Genomic DNA, 12821 nt, shown 5'->3' with positions numbered 1-12821 from the left:
AACATACACAAATGGTTCTTTCCGATTCCAAAAAAAAATATTACAAACGGTTGGCATGTTCATTACCAAAAACAAAGACACAAGTTTGCAAAACACACATAGATCACACATACACGTAAAAATCAGAGTCTTATTCAAATTCTCTCCAATGAATGTAGCACATAATTTTGTATTATGTTAAAAATATACTTTTGTAAAATAAAAAGAAACAAAAAATGTAATTCCGGCTAGTATTCTTCATTTTCTTTTTCTTGTTTTTTATATACAGAGAGAGGCCAATCTTCCCATTACTCTCTGCTCCACTGTAAACCGAACTGGTTCACTATAGTGCTTCTCGAATCCTCATCAAAACCGGTTGTATTTGTTCATTTGAAAATCCCGAGTAAAATTCGTTTTAGTGTTGAAACAATTCTACGGACCCCTATTAACCGGTTGGTTAATGATACGACGCAGTTTTCGCCTGAGCTCGTCGGCCCAAGCCAAGCCCACGTCTCGTTGCTTGTTCTTCATCTCCACCATCACCAACTCATCCGTCAATCTCCGAATCTTCACCACGATGTTCGTCACTCCCTGCGACCCTTCCAGCTTCACCGCTCTCTCCTTCTTCTTCGCAATCCTCAGATTCAGCTGCCTCGCAACCTCCACAACCTTCCTCATAATCTCCGCCGGACTCTCGTCGGAAACGAACTGATCGCAATGATCCGGCGTCACGAAGTTCCCGAACAAACCGGCGAGATTCGCCGTCGACGACGACGCGATTAGCTCAAACGCGTTTAGCTTCTTCCCGCTCTCCTCCAGATCGTAATCATCGACTTGAATCCCGACGATCTCGCTCGGATCTACTCCGTGGTTAAACCACGGATCCTTTAAAATCTCGTCGACGGTGATCCGTTTCTCCGGGATCGGCTCCAGTAAACGGCGGAGAAGATTCGTTAGCTCCGGAGAAGTCCACTCCGGCATGGTGTATTGAGCCGTTCGGATTCTCCTGTAGAGTCCCGAGATGTTTGAATCTCGAAACGGCAAGTAACCCGCGTTTAGAAGAAACAAAACGACGCCGCATGACCATATATCCGCTTTCGATCCATCGTATCCCTTCTTCGTTAAAAGCTCGGGTGCCACGTAAGCAGGGGTCCCACAGAGAGTGTGCAGCATCCCATCGGATTTGATCTGCTCCTTCATCGCGCTTAAACCGAAGTCGGAAACCTTCAGATCGCGATTCTCGTCGAGGAGGAGATTCTCCGGCTTGAGATCGCGGTGGTAAACCCCCCTCGCGTGGCAGTACCTCACGGCGGAGATCAGCTGCCGGAAATACTTCCGGCTGAGCTTCTCCGTGAATCGGTTGCTCGAGACTCGCGAGAACAGCTCGCCGCCCTTGGCCAGCTCCATGACGAAGTAGATCTTCGTCTTGGTGGCGAGGACTTCGGAGAGGAGGACGATGTGAGGGTGGCGGAGACGGCGCATGACGGAGATCTCTCTCTTGACGTGCGCCGTGAGTCCGTCTTTCAGACGCTTCTTCTGGACGACTTTGATCGCGACGCTCTCGCGGTCGTTGTGGAGATCCTCCGCTTGGTAGACTTTGGCGAACGCGCCGCTGCCGAGAAGCTTTCCGAGGTCGTACTTGCCGAATAACGCGGATTTGTTATCGTCTCCGTCGACGTTGACGATGATGGAATCGGAAGAGTCTTCGCCGGCCATTTTTAAAAAACAGTAATACAAAATTGAAAAGACATGCCGCGCGGTGCCTCTTTTTATTAAAACTCCACAACTTGCCACGTCAGCTAATTAAAAAAAGGTTTTAATATTTATTTGACTTTCTGTGGATACATGAAATTAATTAAAAATCATCATATACGACAATTTCAATGCCAATACTAGTTGGAATTTATATTAACCAGGTTAGGAAGAAAGAGGCTCATTCCTCCTGCCTTATCAAGAAAACAGACATGCTTACTGCTTGTTTTAGGTTAAAGATAACTTCTCAATATTTTCCTATTTTTTGGTTCATGCTCTTTCTTTGTTAATTACGTCGTCAAAAAGATCTGTCTTGTGAGGTCAACCAAAATATTCGAATTCCAGGTGGGTTCAGACTTTATAATTATATCGGAGCTGCAAAAACTCGATGTACATACAAAATATATATAAACTTTCATCATTGACTATAAAAGAAAATTAATACAACATCAAAAGCAATTTAAAATCTTTGAACAATATGGAAAAGAATAACGTGGATCGACGTTACTGTCGTTGAATGTTAAGCAATATTCATGTAGGTGGTTTATATTTCATTACTGATTTATATGGTAATTAAGCTGGTTTAGAGGTTGTTCCAACAATTCGTCTATTATGTTGCAAACAAAATGATATTTGGTTAGGAAAATGTCAGATCTTAAAAGGTCTGAAAGATTATAGCCCTGTTCTTTTACAAGACGCTGAGATCTGCGGTTGCGTCAAAATAAATACACTACAACGGAAGGAAATTGAACGTGTTTTGAGAAAAATATCAGACGCCAATAAATTCCGAAGACAGAAAATGCAGAGACTACCAACGCTACTATTTCCAGCGTCAGATTTATTCATTTTTGTTGCCGCAGCGGCTAAAAAAAGAAGCAGACTTTTTCCCTTCGGCCGTGAATTTGCTATGGGAGTAATTGTAGTTTCTTGATGCAATCGGCGATCTCAGCGCCCTTATGCTTAATTTTGTTTATCATCTCAAGTGGATAAATTAGGTTACTGAGAGTATTCTCTAGCATAGATTTAACTCAAGATATCACTCATCTTGATCTTGATGAACCCCTAAAATCTGTGTGTTTTGTTTTTTCGATTCATACACTTGCGGAGTAAGTAGAATGTGACTTCTCCTTGCTTTACGTTAAAATAGATGAACAAAATTCTCCAATTTCGAAATCAAGTTCAGATAAAAACCAAACCGAACTGATTTAGTTCCCAAGTAAACCAGACCAGATTCCAAGTAAACCGGGTTGAATATGTAAGGTATATCTCAACATGCAAAAGACTATTCATTCTTTTGCATAGAAGAGACAAGAGTGGTCGCTTCCATTTTAAACACACAACTTTCTGATTGTGTGGAGGCGTGGTTATTCCATAAAGGAGAACTATTACTCTCTTTGAAGACAAAATTCCCTGAAGAAGTAAGATCAATAAGGAACAGCCATTCCTATAGTAGTTTGGTCATTCTTTTGTTTTTTGTGAACTGAAAAAGGTGTAAAGAATCCTGTATACATATTAAGATGCTTAGCACTAACCTCCTGTTACAAAGTTTAATGAACCGGTGAGTCACTAATTAATTGCCTTCAACAATATAAACTAATCACATTTTTCGGTCAGTAAATATTACTTCCTTCTGTTTCAGAAAAAAGTATGTTTTATGATTTTCACTGTTATTAAAAAAAGATATCATATTTTAGTTATCGATACATTATTTTCTGTAGTTAACTATTCCTTACAACTTTCAACCAATATAATTTTTTTAATAAACATAATTATGTTTTTTAAAGTTTACAATTAATTTATGCATTAAAACTGTAAAAATGTATCTTTTTGAAATGAATTTTTTTCTAAAACATGGATCTTTTGGAAACGGAAGAAGTAAATAACAATATTAAATGACTTTTTAATTAAATGACAACAATAATTTTACATTTGAATACTATTTGAACTTAATGTCAGCATAAAATAATTATTTTTTTGGTAGCTGGAAATCAAAATAAAAAGATTAATAATAGATAAGTTTTGTCATAATTTATTGGAAGTTAGAATCGTGGATCCAAGTCATTTGTGGGTGGAGTAAAACCATATTAGGACCCCTTACGGTGTTGAAGAAGCCAAACTTTAAACCTGACACTTATTCAAAAACTATTATATTTACAAAATAATGGTAATTAATAAAAGATACAAAGGGAAAAACTAGACAACAAGTAAAGAAAAACTCTTGATTCAGTTTTTACTCATAACTTTCGTAATGGCAATTACTATATTATCACAAATTTAATTTAATAACGTTTTCCTAAAGTATAATTACCTGTCTATGTGACTCAATCATCTTTTTAAAATAAATATTTATTATATATACATTTAAAATTGTTTATGGCCTCATGATAAAAAAAAAGATTTGAATTTTAACATGATCATGGTCTAGGTACGTAAGCCTTCGTCACTACCATCACAACCACGTCCACCGACCACCGTCACCCTCAATCTAGGAAGTTCTTCTTTGCCGAACATCATCATAGTTTAGATTTCCTAAAATATATTAAAATTTTGAGGAAGCGAAGTTCCAAATATAGGACGTTTCAGAAAGAAAAACGAAAATGGATGTTTGATAAAAAAAAATTAGAAGAATCCAAATCTTGTATTGCGATTTTGTCATAAGCTCAATTACGAAGTCTTTTGTCATATATGGCATTATTTTTTAATCCTAAAACCCATTTTTTACTCCAAAATGGTGCAACACCAAAATGGAGTAAGGTTTTACTCCAATGTATTACTCTATTTTATACTCCAAAAATAATATTTCTTAAATAATTTCATTTTTATTTTATTAATAATTGCAAATAAAATCTTATACTTATAAAAATTTACCAATTAACCCCAATTATTTTATGTTTACGATAATAATTAAAATATAAATTATTTGAATTAAATATTTATTATTAAAAAGTACAAGAAATTATTAAAAAAGACAACATATATATAGGTTCAACAATGAGCATTAGAATATTTTTTCCACAAATGATCAACTAATGCATTTCGTAATGAAAAATGAGCTTCTTTATTTTTGATATTCCTAAATCGAGCAAGAAAATTTTGAAATCGGACATTTTCATCTTCTGCAATTTCAATATCTGGAGGTGGAGCTTCTCTTTCAAGTTCAATTGGTGCATCAAGTTCACGCTCATTTTCATCTTCTGCAATTTCATGTTATTGTATCATTTTAAATATTATTTAAGTAAAAAATAGAAACATTAAAGATTCAAAGGATCATTTTATAAATAAAAAAAGTTCAACTCCAAAATGGAGTAATGGGTAAGATTACTCCATAAATGGAGTAACCCTAGCCATTACTCCATTTTTAACTCCAAAATGGAGTGGGGTTGGAGAAGATTTTACTCCATAATGATGTTTGGAGTTGAAAATGGAGTAGGGTTGGAGATGCCATTACAACGACAAAAACTGCATTGCAGATTGCTTAAAACAAATACTTTGCGTTTCAAACGTCGATAATTTTGAGTTCAAGCAAAAAAAAAAGACGAACAATTCTATAATGGCATTTAATAAAAGGCACGCACATCTTATTGTGTTGGTTTCTTTTACTGCCTTGTGTTACATATACAAGTACAACCGAAGGTTCAACCTAATACACACTTTATACCAGTCCATAAACAATCAAACGCATGTCGCCCATAAAAAACAAGTGTATATAAATATATATTTGGAAATTCTAAGTGGCCGTATGGGATACATAACTCCAAAAGAACTGGAAGAAAAAGAGCAGGAGTAACGAAGTGAAAATTTGATGGGTTAAAGAGAACGTTTTGCAAGTGGTTGCAATAGAAGCATGCGATAAGAAAAGAGACATGCACTTGAGCTCTACGGAAAAGGAAGTGCGCGAGCCATACACATCTGGATGATAAATGATTTCTCCTTGACGACATTTGAACTCTCCTAAACTCCATTCCTAATTTATCACAAGATTACATCATATAACAATATTTTAATTCATGCAACATATGTATAAAAGTGTTCATATAACATACCTCAAGCTGACGACCAAAAGTGACAAGAATAGTATCAGGATCTGCATGGAAAGAAAGTGGACCGCCGCCTTTCCCTGAATCGACACGGAACTCGCAGTTCTTAGCGGGAAGGTGAAGGCTGAGTGTGTAATGAAGCATTTCTTCGGTCGTCTCTTTAGGCAAAGGAGGGCTTTGCTCTGTAACGTTCTCATGATTGTACCTGTAAACACTTAGAACAGATTCTCCTCTTTGTATCCTCTTATCAGTCTGTCTCCTTGAGTTCTCCACCATTATTTGCCCTAGCTTCCTCGCTACTCCTTCAAGCTTATCAGCTACATTCTCCATTTCTTGGCTGCAACATAAGTTCAACAAAGATTCATATAGGTTTGCTAAACAAAGCCTAATAACGGCCCATTAAAGGCCCAATACCTGAAGCAGCGGTATCGTTCCGGTCCGATATACTCGCGCGCCCATTCCATACGTTCCTTCCACGACCGAACCCAAACGATCTCGTCTCTGTTTCCGACAACACTTCTCCGAAAACCCGTGTCTCTTCCCTCCAAAACTCCGAAAACCCGACCCGACTCTCTCACGAGAGACCTCATCTCCTCGCTCGATATCCCATGATAGCTCACGCGAAACGCTCCAAACTCCCTCGCGGATCTTACCAGACGATCCACGGATCCTTCTCTCCTGGACGTTAATAACCGAAAATCAATCTCCGCAGGGATCAGGTGACGTGAGCCGCAAGATTCACCTCCGGAATGTGATTCAGGGAGCGTTAGCTCGGGGACCTGGATCGATTTCTCTATGATCTCGGTGAGGATCTCGTTCGCGGCGGAACGAGATCCTCTGGCTCTAGGGATTGGTGAAGGAAGAGGTGGTGGTGAGGAAACGTTCAATTGGCTCCTGGTTCGCATCAGAGCCATTGGAAGAGAAGAGAAGGGACGGTTTCAATAATAAAACTCGGCTCCAAAGGAAAAAAAAATGGCAAAGAGTTGTTTGATTGTTAGAGAGTCATATTCATCGTGTGTTTCTTTAATTATTTTTGTCTTCGATTTTCTAAAGAAAGTGAGGGTCCATTATCTTTTTTTAATTATTATGATATGTTGAATTTAATGATGATCGTATGGTTCTCTAACTTCATTTTAGCTGTGAAGAGATTTGAATTATATCAGATGGGAGAGCTTTGAGAGTTGAAGATATAGCCAGCTTGGACTTGGGCTATGATGTGGGCTGCATTAATTGTTTGACCCGGTATAATGTGGGTTGCGAATTAATCTCTAGAACAAGATGGATATAACTTTTAAAACATTACAAAGAGACAAAACCACAAAGGCTTTTCGAATTGAACAGTTTTAGAGGAGAGTTCGGTTTTTTGGGCTTTTTGAGTTATGAAGAGATCTAAAAGCATTGGAGGTAAATGATATTTTTGAAAAAGAACTACTAAAAGCTGAGACATTTAATTTGGTAGATGAATAACATATTTGTTGGACAAGGTGGCATTTGCTTAAAGCATATGCAAAACCTCTGTATATAAACTTAGATTCAAAGTTGGAAACTGAAAAAAAAACTTAGATACAAATTCATGATAGAGTCAACTGATTAAAATTTTCAGAGGATAGTTTTGTTTTTTTTTTGAGCTTTTGACTTATATTAAGAGGGTATCACAAATTCTGTTGGACTGTGACCCGGTCAATCGACTCAGTAACATTATGAAAAATCATTTTTTATTAAAATAAAATACCTTAAAATAGCATACGTTTAAGTTTTTGTTTTAAATTTATCACATTTCATTTAAAATTCTAAAAGAGCTCAAATTTTAATGCAACAATACTCATTTATCCTAAATAAATATTTGAGTTCCTATTTTTAATTTAAAAGTTTAGATTTCTGTCATAAGGAAAGAGTGTTGACTCTTTTAAATATTGAGTTTGTACAATTATTTGAAATTTATCAGTGATGCTACTTGCTAGTTTGGTACAGAAACTTAAAGTGTGCTATTCCGAAAGATCTAATAAAATAAGAGGAAGAGTAATCTTAAAATTAATGTAAAAACATGAGATTTTATAAAAACATTTAAACACTCTCATGATTTCCCCCTTTAGTAATATAGACAATTAAGCCCTCTAAACTACGATTTACCAACCAAGAAATATATGGAAAGAACAATATAATAGTTCATCAACCCGACGTTGACATGAACGATCAAATCTAACAGAAACAAACACTCTCAAGTTAGTTGATAATAACCCCAAGCTAATCGAAGGGCCGTTATTACGAGTGTATATAATTATATCTATTGGCTGTCTCATAGTTCCATTATATTTTGTTTTTGTGGAGTAATTAAAATATAAAATCTGTACCAACTAACTTTCGTTTTTTAAGAGTTTAGGATAAGTGGACCAAAGTGTAAATTTTACATTGTTGCGAAAAAAAGAAGAAGAAAAGTTGGCAAGTGTGGTGCGTGTGCATAATTGAAGTTGAAGGGCATGCATGTGATTATACACTAATTGGTTAGTCATAGCATCTTCCGTACGTTAGTAAGCTTAGCTTATGGTCCCATTCGATTACTCTTTATAATTTGCCCCAGGGGCAATAAGATGACAGGTTTAACTATATCAAAACGAATAGGAGGCAGAACTTTTTTTTTTTTTTTGAAACTATGGAGGCAGAACTATTTGAAGGATGATTTTTAGTAAACCTAAGAGCATCTTCATTAGTGAACCCCATGAAAGGGGTTCACAAAGCATTTTTTTATTATTTTTTTTTTGGGTTGATTTTTGTTAAAAAAAAAAAAAATTTATTTTTTCGGACCAGTCGTGGGCCGCCACGTGCCGTGGGGTCCGCGCTACAGTGATGAACCAGGTTCACTGGGAAGGGGTGGAGAGAGACAGGTTCATCACTATTCCTTATTTTAATTTTTTTTTTTTTTGGAATGTGTGTGAACCCCCCCATAAATTCACTGATGGCTCTAATACATTGAAAAGAGTTGTTTATTACAACCTATATACTTGTAGGTAGGTGTCGCAATAGGGAGACATGGAACAAGTTTTCATGACATCAAAGCTGTCGCTATCAAAGAAGATGTAATGAAAGTATCAAATAGCTTATAAGCTCATTTGTATGGGTCCGAGTAGACAAAACACAACCTCCCCTAATGATTTTGTAGTTCAAAATTCTTCACTTTATCGAAGAAATTTATTTTTATGTTAGAGAATTGCAGCTAAAATGCCTTTAAGATGACAATATCATTGACTTTGTTTTCCAGAATCATTTGCATTATTTGTGGACATTTATATTAACAAAACGCAAATTGCAACTAGAAGCCCTTGATCTCTTTCGACGATGTAATGATAAATATGTTCATCCTTATGTAACGTTTGGCGAAATGATACAAAAGATCAAATATTTGAACTCGATCCTTGTAATAATAAATTGATAGATAATGTTAAGGGTACATCAGTTATACATGCATATATACTTTTTTATAACGATAACTATTTTAAGAAAATTTAATAAATACAAATATTTTTGTGAAAGAGACCAAATAAATGCTGGTACAAGAATACTCAATGTAAAACTGCATTATTTTTAGAGTATTTAGGTTCTCTATACCTACAAAAATCCATAATTAGCTATCTACCACTTCACTGTCTTTTACACTATTCACAATTTGATAATCCGAATTTGCCCTCATCCAAATTTTCCTTTCTCTCTCTCACGTGTTCTCTTGAAATTCTCAGCAACATCTTATATTTCTTTTTCTTCTCTAAAAATAATTTTCTCTATCTATTTCTTCAACTACAATCATAACTTCATCTCCATTCATCACTCGCTTCTTCCCTCTGTTGTTGATGTCGCCATCTTATATACCTTATCCGTGAAACAAATGGAAACAACATAACCTCGACTGAGACAGTCATCAAGCCTCGTCGCATCGAGGATAAAAAATTTCACTAAGCTTGTCATCAACGTTCCACCGCCGTGAATCTATTTTCTGCTAGATATGTTTATTCAATGCAGTCCATGGCTCCCATTAGTGTTTCTCTCTTGAAAATAACCATAACCGTTTCGACGGTTTTCTCGAAGTCGAACACAATATGTAGTATTTAAAGTGATTACATGGCGTGTACTAAAGATATAGTGGTAAAAGCATGTGGACTTATGGGAGAATAGTCAAAGAAATAGTGGATTTTTTTTTTGCGAGATCGATGATGATGACTTGAAGCTCATATAGTTCAGTCACTAGTAGTTGTAGCCACTATGTAACAAGCTGTTAACCGATAAATATTGGATTAGTTGATACAAATTAGGCATTGTGAGCTGATACAAGTTTGGTTATATGTTATCAAACTGTAGGTGCTGCTAACTCATAAATAATTGATAGGATGTTACAGAGCATTAGTTGATACATGTTTGATTAGATGTTACAAAACATGTTGCCGCTTTAAGAAACGGTTGGTAAGATATTAAAAATAGCTTTCATTAACTGAAACATATTTTGTTAGATGTTACAAAATATATTGACGATTAATATGTAAAAATAACTCGCTAACAAAACATGTGGTATGTTAATATACATTGATATATTCATTGGAAGCATGCCTTCATATTGACAAGCTGTCCACTAACAATTCATATAACATTTTATGTTAAAGTGTAGTGTTTAACATTTTTGTTAGCGTTCTAGTAATTTACACCCAAATTCCTCAATGGGTTGTGTTTCGTCTCTTTGAAAGAATTGCAGATTACCCATTCGCTAAAATGATGCAACAATCACTAACTCTTCCATTGATATTCAGTTTGGGAAACCTAATTGGAGATTTTTTTTTTGTGATTTTGTATTAATGTTCCATAACTCTGAGAGATTTTTGGGAGGCATGTATTTTTTGAGTCAATTATTCATTGGAATAGATAGAACACCATTGTCGATTGAACTATTGTGACAGTCGTCAGGACGAAACGATGACAAGGAGCTGTGTATGACTGCGACAATAACAAAATTGGCTGTGGTTGGAGGATTCATAAAATAAATTGAGAGATGTGGATTTGAGAAGAAATTGTCACCGTTGTTGAAGAATAAGAGAAGAGATTGATATTGGTGGAGAAGAAGAAGATAAATGATGAAGATGGTGATTAATGCTTTCTCTTTCTTATTCACAGGTAGTCACGTGATCTGTCAAAAGGATAAAATAGTCCAGTAGTGTTAATTTTGTTACAGTAAATGTTAGTTTACCTGTATTAGGGTAGTTTCTTAATTTTGGCTCATATTAGGTATATTGAGCTAATTGTCTCTTATTTTTAAACGCGTATGCATATATGCAAAGAAAAACTAACGTAAATTTAACATTTTACCGAAAAAAACTAATGTACCCTTGTCAAAACCTACATGAAACCTTATCTCCATATCCTTGCGCAACCCGTGGAAGTAGGAAATGTCATACAAAATAACTTGGGAAATGAAAAAAAATTAAAATACACCATTGAACTAAATAACATGAATAAGGAATGACGCTCAATTAACAAGGAAAAGAAAACCATTAACTATTAAAAACGCATGGACAAAATAGCTCAGTACACAACGTGAGGTTGGATATTTTCTAGTAAAGAACATGATTTTTTTAAACTAAAAGTTGTGGTAGCCTAATAGTAATTTTGAGGGCTTAATGTGTATCAACATTAGTCATGATTTTAAATTTTATTAGAACTAAATTATCACTATTTGACCAGTATATGATTAGGTTTCGGTCCAAGTAATTAACATGGTAAGATGTAAGACGATCAATTAATCTTTTGATATTAATAAGAAGATATTCTAAACTGGAATCATACAATGTGATAACCAGATCATTTTACAGCACTAAATGTGTTCCCTCGAGACTGACCGTATCAGCCAATGGATATATCAGAAAAAGAAAAAAAATATAATTTTTGTATCATGCCTACTAAAATATGCAAAAACACTAGCCTAGAGAGAGAGGCCAGAGATGTTTAGTTGGACATTTTTTGTGTTAATAGTTAGCCATTAGATTGAGTTTTCTAAAGAAAAAGGTTATAGAGTTTACAATTTATAAAAAAAAAAATTGATTATAGTATTAGTAATTAGCCATTATTCCCACAAATTAACAGCTATCTCGCATTAGAATGAATAATTTATCATAAGAGGCAATAATTAAACCTAATAATAGGGGGATGTGAAGAGAATTAGTCTAAAGTCATAAAATAGATTTGGACAGCAAAAATGGTAAGAGTTCTACGTAGATAAATCAGTTGACCGTCATAGTTGGAGCTAAAATGGAATCTGATGGAAAATGTAAGATACTATCTGATGATAATATATATATATATATATATATATATATATATGTGTGTGTGTGTGTGTGTGTGTGATTATTGTTTTTATGGATTATGGGAGAATCTATACATCTAATATTCTAACAACTAATTCTCGTGATAAAGTTCACAAAAAAAAAAAACCAATTCTCGTGATTTAGCCAAACTTCTATTTAACATGATCAGTTTTCTAACTCTTGTTCTTGTTGGTCTTGTTTGATATGTAAAGCAATAATTAAGCTAAAAGGCTCCAAGTCCCTAATGAAAATCAGTTTTACCGAGAGACAAACTCATCAAATGTTTTCGAATGGTGAAATTACGAAATATCCAATGCAATCAGTCGAACTCTTGTTAGCCGTGAGGCACTCCAAAATGCCAACAAGTACATTAGCTGCATTAAAGCCTCAAGCTCAACAATCATCAGATTTACCATGTATATCAATCACATCTTCTCATTTACCTATGCATAGAATCAGGCAAGGTTTTTTCACTATTTATAGTTGGGAGAAAAGGAAAAATAAACTTCAAACATGTAAAGTAGCTAATATTTTTTTAATCACTTGGGAAAGTTGGTGAAGTAGCTAATATTTTTATAATCAATCAGATAACCAAAAAAGTCTTCAATATTCTGGGTAACTAGTTCTTGCAATTGCTGCGAATTTTTATCCATTCATTGAAAAAAATAGGTGCAGCCACAGATAATAACAATTCAATTCAATTTTAACGAGGTTT

General features: G+C 35.0%; 2 protein-coding genes across 2 annotated transcripts; both read right to left on the bottom strand.

Moving 5' to 3' along the window:
* Positions 1 to 4: 4 nt before the first annotated feature.
* Positions 5 to 2077, bottom strand: LOC103867100 (CBL-interacting serine/threonine-protein kinase 22-like). Its single transcript, XM_009145134.2, has one exon. The coding sequence runs from the start codon at positions 1693 to 1695 to the stop codon at positions 412 to 414; it is 1284 nt and encodes a 427-aa protein (XP_009143382.2). The 5' UTR covers positions 1696 to 2077; the 3' UTR covers positions 5 to 411.
* A 3180-nt stretch (positions 2078 to 5257) lies between these two features.
* Positions 5258 to 9537, bottom strand: LOC103867099. The gene is made up of 3 exons (XM_009145133.3): positions 6183 to 9537; positions 5775 to 6105; positions 5258 to 5695 (listed from the first exon to the last, which is right to left on the bottom strand). Exons 1-3 carry the CDS (start codon positions 6680 to 6682, stop codon positions 5459 to 5461), a joined length of 1068 nt encoding a protein of 355 aa, XP_009143381.1. The 5' UTR covers positions 6683 to 9537; the 3' UTR covers positions 5258 to 5458.
* Between the last annotated feature and the right edge of the window lie 3284 nt (positions 9538 to 12821).

Source organism: Brassica rapa, chromosome A05 (genome assembly GCF_000309985.2).
Source record: "Brassica rapa cultivar Chiifu-401-42 chromosome A05, CAAS_Brap_v3.01, whole genome shotgun sequence".
In the NCBI taxonomy this organism is placed as follows: domain Eukaryota; kingdom Viridiplantae; phylum Streptophyta; class Magnoliopsida; order Brassicales; family Brassicaceae; genus Brassica; species Brassica rapa.
This window is presented reverse-complemented; position numbering and strand designations above follow the sequence as displayed.

Coding starts and splice junctions, on each gene's coding strand:
- LOC103867099 (XM_009145133.3), bottom strand. CDS start 6,682: ATGGCTCTGATGCGAACCAGGAGCCAATTGAACGTTTCCTCACCACCA. Junction 6,106..6,182: donor GAACGATACCGCTGCTTCAG/GTATTGGGCCTT, acceptor CTTATGTTGCAG/CCAAGAAATGGAGAATGTAG. Junction 5,696..5,774: donor CTTTTGGTCGTCAGCTTGAG/GTATGTTATATG, acceptor GTGATAAATTAG/GAATGGAGTTTAGGAGAGTT.
- LOC103867100 (XM_009145134.2), bottom strand. CDS start 1,695: ATGGCCGGCGAAGACTCTTCCGATTCCATCATCGTCAACGTCGACGGA.